This window comes from Neofelis nebulosa, chromosome 3 (genome assembly GCF_028018385.1).
Source record: "Neofelis nebulosa isolate mNeoNeb1 chromosome 3, mNeoNeb1.pri, whole genome shotgun sequence".
Classification (NCBI taxonomy): Eukaryota; Metazoa; Chordata; class Mammalia; order Carnivora; family Felidae; genus Neofelis; species Neofelis nebulosa.
The window spans coordinates 135,462,046-135,480,240 of NC_080784.1; the positions used below are offsets into that span (position 1 = coordinate 135,462,046).

The 18,195-nt window shown below is 40.0% G+C and overlaps 1 protein-coding gene across 4 annotated transcripts in view; it reads left to right on the top strand.

Moving 5' to 3' along the window:
- SLC10A6 (solute carrier family 10 member 6) overlaps window positions 1–18,195 on the top strand; it is a 31,096-nt gene that overhangs the window by 2,995 nt on the left and 9,906 nt on the right. For 3 of the 4 annotated variants that reach the window (XM_058721984.1, XM_058721986.1, XM_058721987.1), the window contains exons 2-4: window positions 11,130–11,248; window positions 15,646–15,734; window positions 16,139–16,288. In XM_058721984.1, the coding sequence (XP_058577967.1) occupies window positions 11,130–11,248; window positions 15,646–15,734; window positions 16,139–16,288 (358 nt within the window). The remainder of the gene's footprint in view (window positions 1–11,129; window positions 11,249–15,645; window positions 15,735–16,138; window positions 16,289–18,195) is intronic. The other variant, XM_058721985.1, reaches the window with a different exon arrangement.

An 18,195-nucleotide genomic window follows, 5' to 3' on the forward strand; every position in this document is an offset into this window, starting at 1 on the left:
ATTATTGAGTGAAACGATATTGAAGTTCACTACATTTCTTCCCACTTGATTACCAACAAAAATAACTTCTAGGCCAAAAAAATAAAAATAAAGGAGACAGTGCTTGATTGGAATTCTGTTTTCATGCTGGATAAAATTCATGAAGAATCATAACAATAACTTTATTTCACAAATGAGGAAATTGCGGTTTAGCTCTCTGCAGATCTCACATATTTCTCATGCCTTAATTCTGTGCTTCGTTCAATCTACCTGTAGTTCTCATGTGTTTGTTCACCCCAAGCAGGGCATTTCAGAATCAACACGTATGAGTCAGTTTCTGCATTCTGTGTATCTGAAGATAATGCTGATCACCGTCCCAGGCATCTGGGCTCAGCATCTAAGCAGTCCCCTGTGGCTCTTTTCAGTCTTCACCTCATTCACTCAATCCGATGTCTAGACCTGTCGCCCATCCTCTTGCTTGTTACAGCCAGTGCTTCCTATTTATCTCCAAGGCCATTTCCTCAGGGCAGGCCCTCATACTTTCTTTCTTGGCCAATGGAAGTATCTTCACAGTATTCTCTCCACCATGGTTTTGTAGTAAGTGGATGAGGCTGGCTCTGGGGTCAGACTATTTATATTTAAATCCTGACTTGGGACCTCTTTCCTGTAGCTGGAAATCCTAACACTTCCCTATGGTATTGTAAAGGGAAAATGAACATGTTAGGCATTTAAAGGCTTCTCAGAATCTAGTAACTTAGGTAGCATCTAAGCCAGGTCTACCCTACTTCTTTGGGTTTATTTCCCAATAAGCACAATGGTCTATAGTCGAAATGGACTATTCACTATTCTCTGAATATACCCTGCACTTTCCCACCTTTCCTTTGCCCGTGTTGTTCCCACAGCCTGAAAAGCCAATTCTGTCCCTTCTAGTCATAACATTATCCTTCATTATAATTGTGCTAGAAAGCTACTGGCTGGTATGTACGGGGAATCTAAAAAATTATCCTATTCCTTGACTGAGCTCAGCAAACCTTGGCTGGGTTCTTCTACATGTCTGGGGACTAGATAAATGTAGATTGGTCTTGGATGGCCTCATCTGGGACAGCTGGGCTCTCTTCCACATGGTCTCTCATCTCCTGCAGGCTAGCTTAGACCCAATCATATGTCAGAGGCAGGGTTCTGAAAAAGAGGAAGCATATAAGGTCTCTTGATGTCTGGGCTGGAAACCAGTTCATCATTACTTTCCACCACATTCCATTGGCCATTTCCAGATCCAAGGAATGGAGAAGTAGATTCTGCCTCTTGAAGGATGAGCTGCAAAGTCACACTGCAGAGGGCATGGCTAAGAATGGGGTGAAGAATTGGGGACATATTTGCAACCTACTGTCCTAAAGATGGACAGTATTCTTGCCTTTGAGGGTAGGACATGAAAACTAAGATCTAGCATTACAGAGTAGTAGTAAAGTCTACTCTGGAGCCAGGAAGTAGAACTGTCACTTGCTAACTGTCATGTTGGCGGATTATATAAGTTCTTTATGCTTCAGTTTCCTCACTTCTACAATAGGGGGAAGCATAATCTACCTCATGGATTGTTGTGAAGGTTGAATGAATTAATATATATATAAAGTACTTAGAATCTCACCAGGCACAAAATACTGCATGAGTTATTATATGAGGCAGATAAAAGAGAACTGTGTCAGGGTCTGTGTTTTAGTCTCTGCCCAAGGAGGTGTGTGACTTTGAGCAATTTACCTCTCTGGACCTCAGTTTCCTCTTTTGTAAAGTCAATGGGTTAGACTCTCTGAGGTCCTTTTTAAAGAGTATACAGTACATAAAAATCTACCATTTTAACCATTTTTAAGTGTGCAGTTCAGTGGTCTTAGTACACTGTTGTACAGTCACTAACACCCATCCCCGTATCGTTTTCATCTTCCCAAATTGAAACTCTGTACCCACTAAACAATAACTCTCCTTTCCCTTCGGACCTGTCAACCACCATTCGGTCTCTGTGAATTTGACTAAGTATCTCGTACAAGTGAAATCATAAAACTTTTGTCCTTTTGTATCTGGGTTACTTCACTTAGTATAATGTCTTCAGAGTGCATCCATGTTGTATCACATGTCAGAATTTTCTCTCTTTTTTAAGGCTGTATATCATACGTATATAGCGCATGTAGTCATCCATTCATCTGTTGATGGACACGTCCGTCATTTCCATCTTTTGGCTGTCGTGAATAATGCTGCTATGCATGCAATGCGTGCAAATCTGTCAGAGTCCCTGCGTTCAATTCTTTTGGGTATAAACCAGAAGTGGATCTGAGGTCTTTTTAAGTATTTTGTACAACAGGAAAAGATAAGCAAGTTATAAGGTCTCTGTGTCCCCCTCCCTCCACCCCAGTTTTTAATGTTTCTCCTTAAACTATTTGACAGAGATGGCTTCCCAATCTGTCCCCATAGCATCAAGTATGCAATTCTTATCATCTGTAGGAGGGCGTTTTAATAGCTTATCTCCTAATCCGCCTCACCCACTAGGTCTGTAATCTCCTTGAGGGTTTCTTCAGCTTTGCATACTCAGTGCCAGCCTGATGGTGGTAGGCGCTCCACCGACATTGAGTGAATGACTGAAGGAAAGTTTCTAATTGCCTGTGTGTGTTATAAAAACCCCGCTTGAAATGCAATCAGTTTATTGGTGCAACTCAGGACAGCTGCCACAGTCTTTAGTTTGACAACTTTTGATATACAAGGTCCATACTTACCTGAGGATGTAGTTGTGTCGTGAACTGCAGAGAAAGGATTCTGACTGAGGGTGGTGGTGGAGCCTGAGGGCTTCAGTGGCCAATTTTGACCTTTGACCTTTAAAGTAGCTCTTGGTCCTTTAGCAGACATCTGGCAAATAGAACTTCAGATTCTTCAGGTCAGTCTGACATGGCCCGGTGGAGAGCCAGAGATCATCTTAAGAGACAGAACTTAGATTGAATCCATGTGACTTCATGCAAGTTTTGGTAACTCTCTGTACCTTAGTTTCCTTGCCTATGAAATGGAAACACTATGGGGTGCCTGGGTGGTTCAGTTGGTTAAGCGTCTGACTTCAGCTCAGGTCATGATCTCCTAGGTCGTAGGGGTGAGCCCCACATCAGGCTCTGTGCTGACAGCTTGGAACCTGGAGCCTACCTCAGATTCTGTGTCTCTTTCTCTCTCTGCCCTTCCCCTGCTCGTGCTCTGTCTATGTCTGTCTGTCTGTCTCTCTCAAAAATGAGTAAAACATTTTAAAAAATTAAAAAAAAAAGAAACACTACAATAACATATATGGTTATTGTATAGATGAAAAGATAAAATATATCTAAAAGCATGGGGTATAACACTTAGTAGGCAGTGTTGAATAAATGCTAGTTATTGTTTTTTAAATTTTTTTTTTAATGTTTGTGTTTGTGAGAGACAGAGAGACGGTGTGAGCGGGGAAGGGGCAGAGAGTGAGAGACACAGAATCGGAAGCAGGCTCCAGGCTCTGAGCTGTTAGCACAGAGCCAGACACAGGGCTCAAACTCCCAAACTGCAAGATCATGACCTGAGCTGAAGTCAGACGCCTTACCAACTGAGCCACCCAGGCGCCCCAATAAATGCTAGTTATTGTTATTGAGAAGCAGCAGACAGGAGTAACTTTATATCTGGGAATGGAAAACCTGGCCTTTAACTCTTCCGGGACTGGCTCTGTTCACCTGATATGATAGCATACCCCATGTCTGTCTGCTTAGCCAGATGGTTTTTCCTTTTTTTTCTAGTGGAGAAGCAAGTGTGTGTTGTCATAGTTTTGAGTGTCAGAGTTCCTAATTTTATTAGTTTGATACTAAAAGAGCATTTGAATAATTTAAACCCAATGGCAAAATGGTATACTTCCACACATTGCATTTTAATATAATGCGTATATAGATAATCTACTTATTTTAAGAGAGGTGCAGGATTTACCTGTTTGTCCAGACTTGCTGAGGCAGTCTCATGATTTTCTGTAATAGTTTGGGGATGATGATGCCATTCTTCTCAGTGCAAGTGGAATCTTGTTTTATTGAAGTCAGCCTTGGCCAACAATTTTCCTATATGTGAACAGCCAAGAGACCCAGTTAGCTACATCCTCCATTTATGCCACACTGGAATTTCATGGCAATAAAACCAAAGGTGTGACTTTGCACTGCACTCACACACATTCACTGTTTACAGTTCTGCGGGTGTTTGTAACAGCTGGCAGAGCACCATCTGCCAAACACCATGGGCTTGGACAGTCATGTAAAGGATGGAAGCAGAAACCTATGTAATTGAGGATATAGAATCAGTCTGCTAGAAATCTCACATTTGCTTCCCACAGTCATGAATCTTACCTTTCTGCTGTTTGTGCCAAAGCAACTCAGTGGAAACATGCTGTGCAATTTCTCCAGAAGTTCAAGATCAGAGTGATGTAATATGGAATTTCTCCCAGGACTTAGTATGAAGAGTCAAGGAATGTAGCATTATTGTAGGCTAAGAGTTGGGAAATGCTTCCCAAACACCTTCTTTGTGGACAGGGGTTTGAGAACTGTGGCAAACTGCTTTTCTTCCTTTACCTGTTCCTCTAGTTAGGAAGAAGTCTTTGCTCAAAGTAAACATTCTTTTTTTTTTTTTTTAGTTGTTTTTGAGAGAGAGAGAGAAGGGGGGGTAGGGAGGGAGAAAACCAGTGGGGGAGAGGCAGAGAGAGAGGGGAACAGAGGATCTGAAGCAAGCTCTGTGCTGACAGCAGAGAGCCTGATGCGGGGCTCTAACTCACAACCCATGAGATCATGAGCTGAACCAAAATCAAGAGTCTGACTCTTAACCGACTGAGCCACCCAGGCGCCCCAAAGTAAACATTCTTAATAGGATAGATTACTTTAATTAATTTATTTTTTTGAAGATTTTAAAACTATTTATTTTAGAGAGGGAGAGAGAGAGAAAACATGAGCAGGGGAGGGGCAGAGTGGGCAGAGGATCTGGAGTGGGCTCTGTGCTGACGGCAGAGGGTCTGATGGGGGCTCGAACTCACACACCGTGAGATCATAACCTGAGCCGAAGTCAGAAGCTTAACCGACTGAACCACCCAGGTGCCCCAGGATAAAATAATTTTAAACTTCATAAAGAATAACATATGTACAAGAACTGCTATTACAAGTTTGAAAAAAACTTATGTGGAAGTATTTGCTCTACCACATGTGAAAACTCACTATGAAAACACCGTGTTTAAAAGTCTATTATTTGATTAGAGTACATTTTGAGTACATTTCGACATGTAACACATAATGAAGTTGGGACTTCAATTTAGTGGAAAATTATTTAGTGAATTAGATTAACATACTTGCCCCTCTTTATAGAAGACAATAGATTAGCCTCTGATCTTCTACCATATAAAATATAAATTTTAGATGAGCTAAAAATATAAATACAAAATATCAACCTAAAAAGAAGTAAAAAGTGGGGACGACATTCGAATACCCTCAGGAGAGGAGATCTTTAACAAGACAAGAAACTCAGAAGCCATTAAAAAAGGGACACACGTGGGGGCGTCTGGGTGGCTCAGTCGGTTGAGCGACCGACTTCGGCTCAGGTCATGATCTCACAGTCCGTGAGTTCCAGCCCAGAGCCTGGAGCCTGCTTCGGATTCTGTGTCTCCCTCTCTCTCTGCCCCTCCCCTGCTCATGCTGTTTCTCTCTCTCTCTCTCTCTCTCTCTCTCTCTCTGTCAAAAATAAAAATAAAACATTAAAAAAAATGGACACATGAGAATATCTCAGTGTTCATTATTTATTATGGCAAAATCCATCAGTGTAGTCAAAACCATGCAATAAGCTCGCTGAAGCTATTTGATTATGCATGATCATACATACTCTAATTTTAAAGGAGCTCCTATAAGTAAAGAAGTCAGACAAGCAAGGCTGCTTGGGAGAGGACATCCAAAAGGTCAGGGACTATGACAGAAAGCACAAGCACATAGACAGTATAACAAGCTATCAGCGAGATGCATTTTTCAATGTTCTCATGAGAATTAAAAGGGATTGATCATATTCAGTGTGGGAAAGATTGTGAAATGTAACAATCTTTTTGTGAAATAATATGGCAGTATCTATTAAAAGTAAAAAACAAACCTTTGATAAAACAATTCCACTTTGAGGAATCTACAGAAATAAAAGAATTATTTCAAGGGAAATACATACAAGAATGTTTATCATCACTTTGTTTATAATGGAAAAACACTCAAAGCAATTTATTCATCATTAATGAAGTGATTGAAGAAATTATGACATATTTAGATCATGGTGTACTCTTCATTCTTTAAGCAAATGAGTTTAAGCTTCATGTATTGTCCTGAAGGGATACCTATGATTAAGTGGATTAAAAAAAGCAACAAGCTACAGAGTAAGGTGTATTGTGTGATTGCTTCAAAGAGAAACAAAGAAAAAGCCTCTATTCATTGAATAAGCAGCAATAAAATAGGATTGCATAAAAGAAAATCTTAGAAGACTAAAAAGAAAATAGAAGATTAAAAGAAATAAGAGGAGAAGGGAAATTATAATCACTTGTGAGTTACCTAAGTCTGGATTTCTGAAAAGGACTCCAATCAGCTAAATATTTGCTCCTCAAAATGTTTTTCACATTTGAACTTGGGAAAGCATGGTTTTAGTTATCTCTTAATTGAAAATTTCTGTTCCTGGATTACGGTTGGGATGTTTACCATTGCAATTCAGTGTAAAGGGATCATTTCACTAAGATTTGCAACGTTCACTTGCAGATATGTGACATATGAGGAAGAGCAGAGAGAACATTGTCCTAGCACCAGTGTTTTGATACATTGGTTCATTCTTTGATTTATACATTTATTTGGTATTTAATGAGCTCCTCCAAGATGCTATAGCATGAGACTGCCAGATCCTATGGGTGTGGAGGTCAATATAGTCCTTGCCCTTAAGCAACTCAGAGTTGATAAGTGTACCACACATTGATAGGTAAACAAGCACTTATGTAAGGTACAGTATGTGAGATAATGCAAATAAAAATGTCTACAGGGCAATGGGAGCTGTTCCTCAAGGATGAATATTCTAAGTGCAGAGAGGTACACAGCAGCACTGAGGAAGGAAAAGCCCAAGGCCAGCCAGGGTTGGGCAGAAGATGCTTTAGATACCCCCATGCCGGTGTATGCATTATATTAGATTTACAACAAAGCCTCTCAACGTAAAATATGATACAAAAAAATCCTGAATCACCAGATTGATAGCAGTCTCCCACTGCTATCACTGTGGGAGATATACAGTCTCCCACAAAGATGGAAGGGACATTTGTTTATTTTTTTACTGTGGGAAATGGCAAATATATATAAAAGTGGAAAGAATAGTGAACCCTCTGGTATACTTCACCCAGCTTTAGCAATTATTAACTTATGATCCATCGCATTTCATTTCTGTCCCCACTTACCCAATGGATTTTTTTTGAGGCCAGCTCCACGTATTATTTTGACTGCGAATATTTTAGTATTTGTCTTTGATAGATCGCAAAATATGGCCACAGATTCCTTCCATTCTTGTATGCACCTTCCTTTGTAATGTGATAAGGTTCGTCCTCCCATCCAGATGGGGGTACCTATTCCCCATCCCTTGAATCTGGGCTGGTCTGGTGACTTACTTTGACTAATACAATGACACAGAAGTGATGCCCTATTGCTTCCAAACTGAAGCTTCAAGGGGCTTTACAGTTTCCACTTCTACTCTCCTGGAACACTACTGCCAGAGATTGCCAGGTAGAAAAGGTATATTGAATACATATATAATAACCTTGGGCACATGTCTTTTCATAGTTTTGATAGTACATTCTAGGGATAGATTCCCATAACCTATAGCATTGTTGGGCTAAAGCGTAAACCCATGTGTAATTTATCTATATCGTCAAAGTATCTCATTTTGCAAGTTCATCAGCAATGAATGAGAGTGCAGAGGAGTATTTTTAATATCCTTGAAACAGAGCGGTTGGTGCTTTGCCAAGAGTATGAACACTCTGGTAAAAAATGTCAAAATAATCATAGATGGTTTGTAGGCAAGGTAATTAGATGGAAACATTGGTGATCTGTATTATGAGGAAGAACGATGGTGACTTGAAGGCCTGATGAAGTGCTGGAGGACCCTTGTTATCCCTGCAGAAGACCTTAGCCCTGCAGAGGGTCTCCTTCCCCTTGGTGGGCTGGGAGGTGGTTCACCTCCCCGTCTCTTGGCCATTTGGGCCACGGACACAGATTGGACATATACCCTGCACAAAGCGGTCTGCTGTGAGAACTCAAACAATGAATATTAAGAAGTTTCCAGACTCTGGACCTGGATTTGAGGTGGATAAACTCTTGTTTTCCCGCGGGTTGTGTTATGCGATGCTCCATTTGCCTCACCTCATTGAATAGAGCAGCGTTAACAGTGTCTAGAAGCAGTTTGTGCATGTTTAGACAGATTGTGTAATTTTCCCCATCAGTTAGAAAATATTTTGTTGGCCTGAAGGATCTCTCATTTCCATTTACCCATTTCCTTTTGATTTATTCTTTCACTGGTTCTGTCATCCAGACAGGGACAAAAGGCAGCTTGGGTTTGGGAGCTGGGGGTGGAGGTGAGCGGAGGAAAGGATGGTTCTGGGGTAGAGGCACAAAACACTGGGGAAGGTTGGATGGTCCTAAGTGGACTTCTTGGGTTTTCATCCTTTTTGATCTACTTTTGGCTTTTAGCCTACATTTGAAGTCTCTCTTTTCTCAGCTTTCATCCAATGTAATCTCCTAGCTCTCCACTCGCTTCTCTGTCTTTCTTTACATGCACGGTGGCCCCTCTCTGGCCCCAGTCCAAAGCAGGAGAGCTCTTTCCACGGCTCTGCTCCCCATGCCCCTGGTCCCATTATGCATGCTTTACCCCTTGCACTGAAGCTATGCATTTTAATGTGTGACTAAGTCCTGTTCTCCAATTAAGACATGTAGAGACTTGGAAAACAAGTCTTTATTAGTCAGAAAAAATAGAAACAACATATTATAAATTGATGAAGCGATAACATTTGATAGGATGCAATAAAAGTACAGTAGTCAAGATACAGAGTCTTTAAAGGTTCTAAACTGATGGATTTTTACTCTAGATATTATGTATTTGCAAATCTTCCAGACCCACAGCACTAACTTTGTTATCTTTTTCACTTGGAGATAATCTCAATAATGACAGAGATAAACAAACCCAGTTGTCTATCAGAAATCATCCCAGCTTTGTTCAACAAAGACCAAAACTCTGTTCTGATCATTCACCTTTGTTTTCCTGGTGAAGTTGTGTGGCTTGGCTATTGTCAGGCTGTTTGGATTTGGTTCATTCAGCCTTTGCACCTACATTTCACTTCCCAAGATGGCCGGATTTGTGTGTCTAGTGATGACAGCAGCTGCGGTCCTGAGTTTTCCTTTGCCTACCTGGGATATTTCTGGTGGCTGCGGTCCTGAGTTTTCCTTTGCCTACCTGGGATATTTCTGGTGGCTGCGGTCCTGAGTTTTCCTTTGCCTACCTGGGATATTTCTGGTGGATGTTCTGTTGTCATCCCTAACTTAACATGTCCTCTCAGATGTTAAGTGACCACTTATTCTGTCAATCACACCACCATTTTGAAGTCTAGAAATCTTACTTTTTCACTCTACTTCAATTCCTATCTATAATCATGGGGTTATACAATATTAGAATTCAAAGAGAATTTTTTGAGAGAGAGAGAAAGAGAGAGAGAGAGAAGAGAGTGATCGAGAAGAGAGTGATCAGGGGAAAGGGGCAGAGGGGGAGAGAGAGAGAGAGAAAATCCTAAGCAGGCTCTTGGCTCAGCGTGGAGCTCGACCCCATGACCCTGGGATGATGACCTGAGCCCAAATCAAGAGTTGGATGCTCAGCTGACTAAGCCATGAAAGTGCCCCAAAGAGAACTTTTAATTTAGTCTAGCATCCCATATCAATTCTTTTTTGCTATGGTTTTGTAACTTCGCTGGCTCTGTCCAGCTTGCTCTGAGGATCTGTGCTGTGGGGGTCCCTTCTCTATCCAATGGGAAACTTAGGGCATGTGGTATTTGGATACCCTCTTCTGACAGATATTTATAGCACTTCACACTGGGCAAACACTTAGCCTTGTGGCAAATTTGCCCTATTTCCATATCCCGGTAGCAAAATTAGACAAAGACATTACAGGAACATAGAACTACACACTAATATTCCTCATGAATATTTGTGCAAAAATTTTTAACAGAATGCCTTCATATATTGATGGCAGAGAGTAAAATGGTGCAGCTGCTTTGAAAATGGCATTTCCTCAAAAAATTAAACTACGATCCAGCAATTCTGCTCCTGGTATACACCTTAGAGAATTGAATTCATATGTCTGCACAAAACATCGTGCACAAATATTCATAGCTGCATTATTCATAATAGCCAAAAAGAGGGAACACCTCAAATGTTTATCAGTTAGTGGATGGGCAGAAATAATGTGGTCTATCCATACAATGGAATATGATTCAGTCATAAAAAGGAAATGGTGTACTGATACATGCTAAAATGTGGATGAAGCTCAAAAACATTATGCTAAGTGAAAGAAGCCAGACACACCAAAAAGACCACATATTCTATGATTGTATTCATATGAAATGTCCAGAATGGGAAATCCTATAAAGACAGAAAGTGGGTTACTGGTTGCCAGTGGCTAGGAGAAGAGAATGAGGGTGGGGTTCCTTTTTTGGGATGATGAAAAAAGTATAGAAATATATAATGTTTTTGCACAATCTTGTGAATGTACTGAAAACACTTTAAAAATAATGGATTTTATGGTCTATGAATTATATCTCAATAGAAAAAAACTCTATAAAGAAAAAAACCCTTTAGGACCTGGCAGAACATTTAGAACAAGTAGATTCTTAAGTAAATAGGAGTTAATTGATGAACGTCAAATACTGCTGGAAATCTTTTTCTGGGTCACATATGAAGTCATTTGTTGAATAACAAGATAGGAGTGAGCTTCAAGTAACTCACCCCATGTGATCTCTAAGGTATGCTCTGGGAGTTGCTTTTGGTCAGGACTTCATCATTTCAAACTCTTCCTCTTATGCATCCTTTTATTTTCACTTTCAGCATCACTATGACGACCTGTTCCACTGTGGCTGCCCTGGGAATGATGCCGCTCTGCCTGTATCTCTACACCTTGTCCTGGAATCTTGAGCAGAATCTCACCATTCCATATCAGAATATAGGTCTGTACTGGGCTTGTGAAACAGAACAGTAATAGTAATGGTGATGGTAATACCATTGTTTATGCCATTGTTTATTATGTGCCTCCTTTATGTGGATTTTAAAATAAACTACTTGGAGAGTGAGCCTGGGTGACTCAGTCAGTTGAGTGTCCAACTCCAAAAAAAATTAAAAAAAATTTTTTTTTAGGGGAGCCTGGGTGGCTCAGTTGGTTAAGTGGCTGACTTCGGCTCAGGTCATGATCTTGCGGTCCGTGAGTTCGAGCCCTGCATCAGGCTCTGTGCTGACAGCTCAGAGCCTGGAGCCTGTTTCAGATTCTGTGTCTCCTTCTCTCTGACCCTCCCCTGTTCATGCTCTGTCTCTCCCTGTCTCAAAAATAAATACAACGTTAAAAAAATTAAAAAAAAATTTTTTATACTTAAATCCAAGTTAGATAACATATAATATAATAATAATTTCAGGAATAAAATTTAGTGATTCATCACTTATGACACCCAGTGCTCATCCCAACAAGTGTCCTCCTTAATGCCCCTCACCCCTTTAGCCCTTCCTCCCACCCAACACCTCCCATCCAACAACCTTTAGTTTGTTCTCTGTATTTAAGAGTCTCTTATGGTTTGTCTCTCTCTCTGTTTTTATGTTATTTTTGCTTCCCTTCCTTATGTTCATCTGTTTTGTATCTTAAATTCCACATATGAGTCAAATCATATGATATCCGTCTTTCTTTGACTGACTTATTTCACTTAGCAGAATACACTCTAGTTCTATCCACGTTGTTGCAAATAGCAAGATTTCATTCTTTTTGATCACCAAGTAATATTCCACTGTATGTATATACCACATCTTCTTTATCCATTCATCAGTTGGTGGACATTTGGGCTCTTTCCATACTTTGGCTATTGTCAATAGTGCTGCTATAAACTTTGGGGTGCATGTACCCCTTCAAAACAGCACTCCTGCATCCTTTGGATAAATACCTAGTGGTGCAATTGCTGGGTCATAGGGTAGTTTATTTTTAACTTTTTGAGGAACCTCCATACTGTTTTCCAGAGTGGCTGCACCAGTTTGTATTCCTACCAGAAGTGCAAAAGAGATCCTCTTTCTCCACATGCTTGCCAACATCTGTTGTTAATGTTAGCCATTCTGACAGGTGTGAGGTGATATCTCATTGTCATTTTGATTTGTATTTCACTGATGAGGAGTGATGTTGAGCATTTTTTCATGTGTCTTTTAACCATCTGGATGTCTTTGGAAAAGAAGACAATAAACCCCTGGATTATTTGTGGGGTTTTTTTTGGTGTTGAGTTTGGTAAGTTCTTTATAGATTTTGGATACTAACCCTTTATCTGATATGTCACTTGCAAATATCTTCTCCCTTTCTGTCGGTTGCCTTTTAGTTTTGCAGATTGTTTCCTTTGCTGTGCAGAAGTTTTTATCTTGATGATGTCCCAATAGTTCATTTTTGCTTTTGTTTCCCTTGCCTCTGGAGACATGTCAGATAAGAAGTTGCTGCAGCTGAGGTCAAAGAGGTTGTTGCCTGTTTTCTCTTCTAGGATTTTGATGGCTTCCTGTCTTACGTGTATGTCTTTCATCCACTTTGAGTTTATTTTTGTGTATGGTGTAAGAAATTGGTCCAGGTTCATTCTTCTGCATGTTGCTGTCCAGTTTGCCCAACACCATTTGCTGAAGAGACTGTCTTTTTTCCATTGGATATTCTTTCCTGCTTTGCCAAAGATTGGTTGGCCATATGATTGTGGATCCAATTCTGGGTTCTCTATCCTGTTCCATTGATCTATGTGTCTGTTCTTGTGCCCGTATCATATTGTCTTGATTACAGCTTGGTAGTATAGCTTGAAGTTTGGAATTGTGATGCCTCCAGCTTTGGTTTTCTTTTTCAGGATTGCTTGGGCTATTTGGGGTCTTTTCTGGTTCCATACAAATTTTAGGATTATTTGTTCTAGTTTTGTGAAGAATGCTGGTGTTATTTTGACAGGGATTACATTGAATATGTAGATTGCTTTGGGTAGTATCGACATTTTAACAATATTTGTTCTTCCAAGCCATGAGAATGGATGTTTTTCCATTTTTTTGTGTATCTTCTTCAATTTCTTTCATAAGTTTCTATAGTTTTCAGTGTATAGATTTTTCACCTCTTTGGTTATGCTTATTCCTAGGTATTTTTGGTGCCATTGTAAATGGGATTGATTCCTTGATTTCTCTTTCTGTTGCTTCATTATTGATATATAGAAATGCAACCAATTTCTGTACATTGATTTTATATCCTGTGATGTTGCTGAATTCATGTATCCGTTCTAGTAGTTTTCTGATGCAGTCTTTTGGATTTTCCACATGAAGTATCATGTCATCTGTGAAGAGTAAAAGTTTGACTTTCTCCTTCTGACTTGGATGCCTTTTATTTCTTTGTGTTGTCTGATTGCTTAGGCTAGGACTTCCAACACTATGTTGAATAACAGAGATGTCCATGAGAGTGAACATCCTTGTCATGTTCCTGAGCATCTAACTCTTGATTTCAGCTCAGGTCATGATCCCAGCGTTGTGGGACTGAGCCTTGCACTGGGCTCCGTGCTGAATGTGGAGCCTGCTTAAGATTCTCTCTCTCGCCCTCTGTTCCTCTTCTCCACTCATTTTCTTTCTCTCTCTAAAAAAATAAAAAATAAAAAATAAACGATCTAATTCTTTAAATAACACTTCCACATTGATTCTATTAGTTCCATTTCCTAGATTTGTAGGATGATAGAGGTTAATTAACTTCGCTAAGAATGTGCAGCTGGTCAGCAAAGAACTGAAATTCTGACTTGGGAATATGACTGCAAAGCCAAGCTCTTAACACTGCAAGAGTTCATTTTTGCAAATAAAGAGAACTTGTTTATTAAAAAAAAAACACCAAAAACACCATATATAATTCACTGTAATGCCATTGGTTAACTGAATCACAGTGGGTCTAATGAGACTTTAGTTCCTACAGTTCCACCTTTCACATGGCCTGTGAATCTTGATATCTTTACCGATCCAGCATGAATGATTCCTATTGATTATTAGAGAGCATATTCACAGGTCACAACCGTACCCATATCTCTTCCATATCTGCTTTCCTGATTGTCATTTCTCATTAAACTCTGCCCTTTCCCTAGAGATCTCAGTTTACTTACTAGGCTTAGAAGGAAACCTTGGTAAAATGAGATGGCTATTCTCGTTTGCTCAGAGTTTTTGGAGAATTGGCAGAAATTATGATTCTTAAAAGTCTAAAGTGTTAATCTGGAGTCTCTAGTCATCACTTGGAGGGCTTTACAAACCATGACCCATAGCTGAAAAACATGTGCTAATGACAGCTGGAGCCCATTAAATTTGTAAAATTTGAGTGAAATCCTAGTTTAGGAAATTGTGATTTTATGCACAACTTATTCTGATCAGTAAATTAACATATTCTGTTTTGATAATATATTCTAAAAGGCACTTGTAAACAATTAAAACCCAACATATTATGAGCAACTCATGTAACTTTGGAGCCAGTATTGCAGGCATTTGGCCAGATTTGGAAAACAACACTGGAAAAGGTTAGTGTGTGGATCCTGCTGGCAAGTGGGCCTCTGCTCTCCTGAGCCTGCCTTCAATGCCTTTACTCACTTGTGTTAATTAAAAGGCATTTTTTTTTCTACCCACCTTTAGGTTACCTGGTCACACTTGCAGAATATGAGAAATTCTTTGGTATGTGTAACAGATGCTGTTTTTTCTATCTGCAATAGGTATTCTTTACTTTGCGAAACAAATGGCCCATTGGCTTCACATAGGGAAGTAATAGCTGTGGTCGTAGAGAAGTGACCTCATGCATAGCAACCAAAGAATTTTGCAGAGTCTGCCTGTTTTCTAATGTTTACATTTCTGGTTGTCTCTAAAATTCCATGTGATTGTCAGGGGGATTTTGAGAGAGAAATGATGGAACAAGAATGGTGGCATTCAGTGGTAACATATACCCTTCAAAGGCTGTCTTCCAAAGATGTTTTCTTTCTTTATATTTGGAGGTGGATGCAGAAATGAAATGCAGCTTATAATTTTTTTAATGTTTATTTATTTTTGAGAGAGAGAGGGAGAGAGAGACAGAGTGTAAGCAGGAGAGGAACAGAGAGAGAGAGGGAGATACAGAATCCAAAGCAAGCTCCAGACTCCGAGCTGTCAGCACAGAGCCCAATGTGGGGCCTGAACCCGTGAACCATGAGATCATGATCTGAGCCAAAGTGGGATGCTTAACCAACTGAGCCACCCATGCACCCCTAAAATGAAGCTTTAATTAAAGCCTATATCTAATTGAACTAGAAATTGTTGAGGACTGGGCAGTCAAGGTAAGAGGAGATATCATCTGATGGATTTTTCTTCTCCCCAGGAATCACCCTTGTGTGCCTGACCATCCCTGTGGCCTTTGGTGTCTATGTGAATTATAGGTGGCCCAAGCAATCCAAAATCATTCTCAAGGTAAGCAGCTCCACATGGCAGTTAATGTATCTTTAGACTTAGACACTGGAAAGACAGATGTTGACAATGACTGTAACAGACTGGCCAGTCAGATACAACCCCACACCCAGCAATTTTTGTTTTTTTTGTTTTTAAATTTAATTTTATTTTAGAGGCAGTCTGGGGGGAGAGGGGCAGAGGGAGAGAGAGAGAGAGAGAGAGAGAGAGAGAGAGAGCAGGCTCCATGTTCAACGTGGAGCCTGATGCAGGGCTTGATCCCATGACCCTGTGATCATGACCTGAGCTGAAACCAGGAGTAGGATGCTCAACTGACTGAGCCACCCAGGCGCCCCAGTTCTGCTTTTTTTTGATCTAACCTCCATATTTCCTCCACTCTTCTCAGCCATTCTCTGTCATTCCCATAGGCCCATACACTGAGGCTTATGGACACAGTCAAGAATGGGACTTCTGTTTTAGTGACAGGAAAGCCAAGGCCTATGTGTGGCCAGAGAGAACCCAGAGCCCATCTATTCACAAGATTCCACATGAGTGCTCTCGAGGTGAAAGCTGCTCAGGTGTGCATGCAATAGAGCCCTGGTGTTGAAGAGTATTGGCTGCTTTCATGAAAAAGTAGGGCTGTTTTTCAGAAGCATTCCTGGGGAAGCTTCGATGTTGTAGTCTCTACACATGAACAACTGCTGTGGCTGCTGACCACATGAAAAGCTGTCAGAATGAAATGCAGAATGCATTGAAGAGTCTGGTCATGGAATGATGGTAACTGGAACCTCCTACCTCCTCTTGACTTTCCAGCATTGGCTTTTGTCTGCTGGAGAAACAAGCAAATGTCCTTGTTTTAAAAATATCTCTGAAATGACTTTTAAAAATATCTAAAAATGACTTTTAAATCTCGAGGCATTCTCAACAAAGGTGTCAATATCCTAGGGTGTTTTCAGTGTTTACAATTATGTATCATTTTAGAAGATGTGAGATTCCATTATGTGCCGCTTTATGAAGATTTTTAAAATGCTTTACTTATATTTTACATGTATAAAGAAATAAACATTTGGGGCTAATTGAAGGTTCAACAAATACATCTCAGGTCATATTAGTTTGGGGTTTATGGTTTGGTTCAGTGTAAGTTCCTGCTGTCTGGCTCCCCCTGACGGAGTGCTGCCCCTCCACTTGTCTGCACAAATGGGTGCTGCTTTCTCACTTTGGCACAAGACTGAACAGCTCTCACTGTTTCTCCAGTGAGATCAAGAGCGGGAAGAGGGGTTGACAAGCAGACAAATCAATTGAGCACAGAGAACTGGAGGAAGGCTTAAATGTTGTACATTTTGACTGCGTGTCAGTGGGTGACTTTGTTATTTCAGTAGGAGAAAATTTCCAATGTGGCCGTGTATGGTTTTAATTTTACTTACAAAATAAGAGGACAGAGTATAACAGTGGGAACCTCTTACTTTTCAAATACTCTATTTTTGATGAAGTACTGTCAAGTACTCTATTTTATTAGTACTTTTTAGGTACTGTAATAAAAAACCCTACAATTTTGGTGTTTCCAGATCCTCTATTAGTCCCTCAGTGTCAATGGAGAAATCAGATAAATTTCTGTAGTCACTTATATTATCTGTAGAGAGCAGATCTAAAACCCCTTTATTTTGCCTGTTTTATAGGATTTTTGGCAGAAAAAATTTTAATAGTAAGCATAAATATTCTAGAGCACCTTGGTAAAAAACTAGAATAATCTAATCATTATTTTGATATATTTTCATTGTCTGTTCTTGGTCCTCTTTTAAGTTTAGATCTGATACATTTTCTGAACAAATTGCTCTTAGTGAATTTTTAAACTTTGAGATCCTTTTTTGATAGATGGAGAGGGATTTTGACAATTGTAGGTCTTCTTGCGTGTTCCGGCATCTTCCCATTAAGCAGAGGCCCAGTCTGTCTTTGTATTTGACCAGTAAAAATAAACCCAGAGAACATCTCTGGTGCATTGGGTTATTTTTATTTTGTTCTGCTCCCCCATGACCACCTTCCTCCACGTCTTGAATCATTTCAAATCCAGGTTGAGGCTATAACTAGGTTATAGTTTATGGTCTACATGGAATGGGAGCTTGTCAAAATCCTAATTTTCTCCAAATATTCTAGGTCTGGCTTTCTCCCCATCTGATCTAAAACTCAAACTATTGGAAATTCTTTTTTGTTGAACAACAAAAGTAAGAACAGTATTCATTTGGGAGAGGGAAGAGGTATGTGTTAGTACCTCTATTCCAATAATATTAGCCCAGATTATCTAGTAAAGAATGGGTAAATTTTATTTGGAGGAGAGAAGAACAGGGATGAAAGCAGTAGGAATCCATTGGTAGTTGAAGAAGTGATAGGAAGAGAGTGGCAGACGGCCAGGCAGGACAAATCTTAGACAAGAGGGTACCAGTGAGGGATCTAGGAAGCATGTGAAGGGATGGTGGAGGCTTATTGTTAC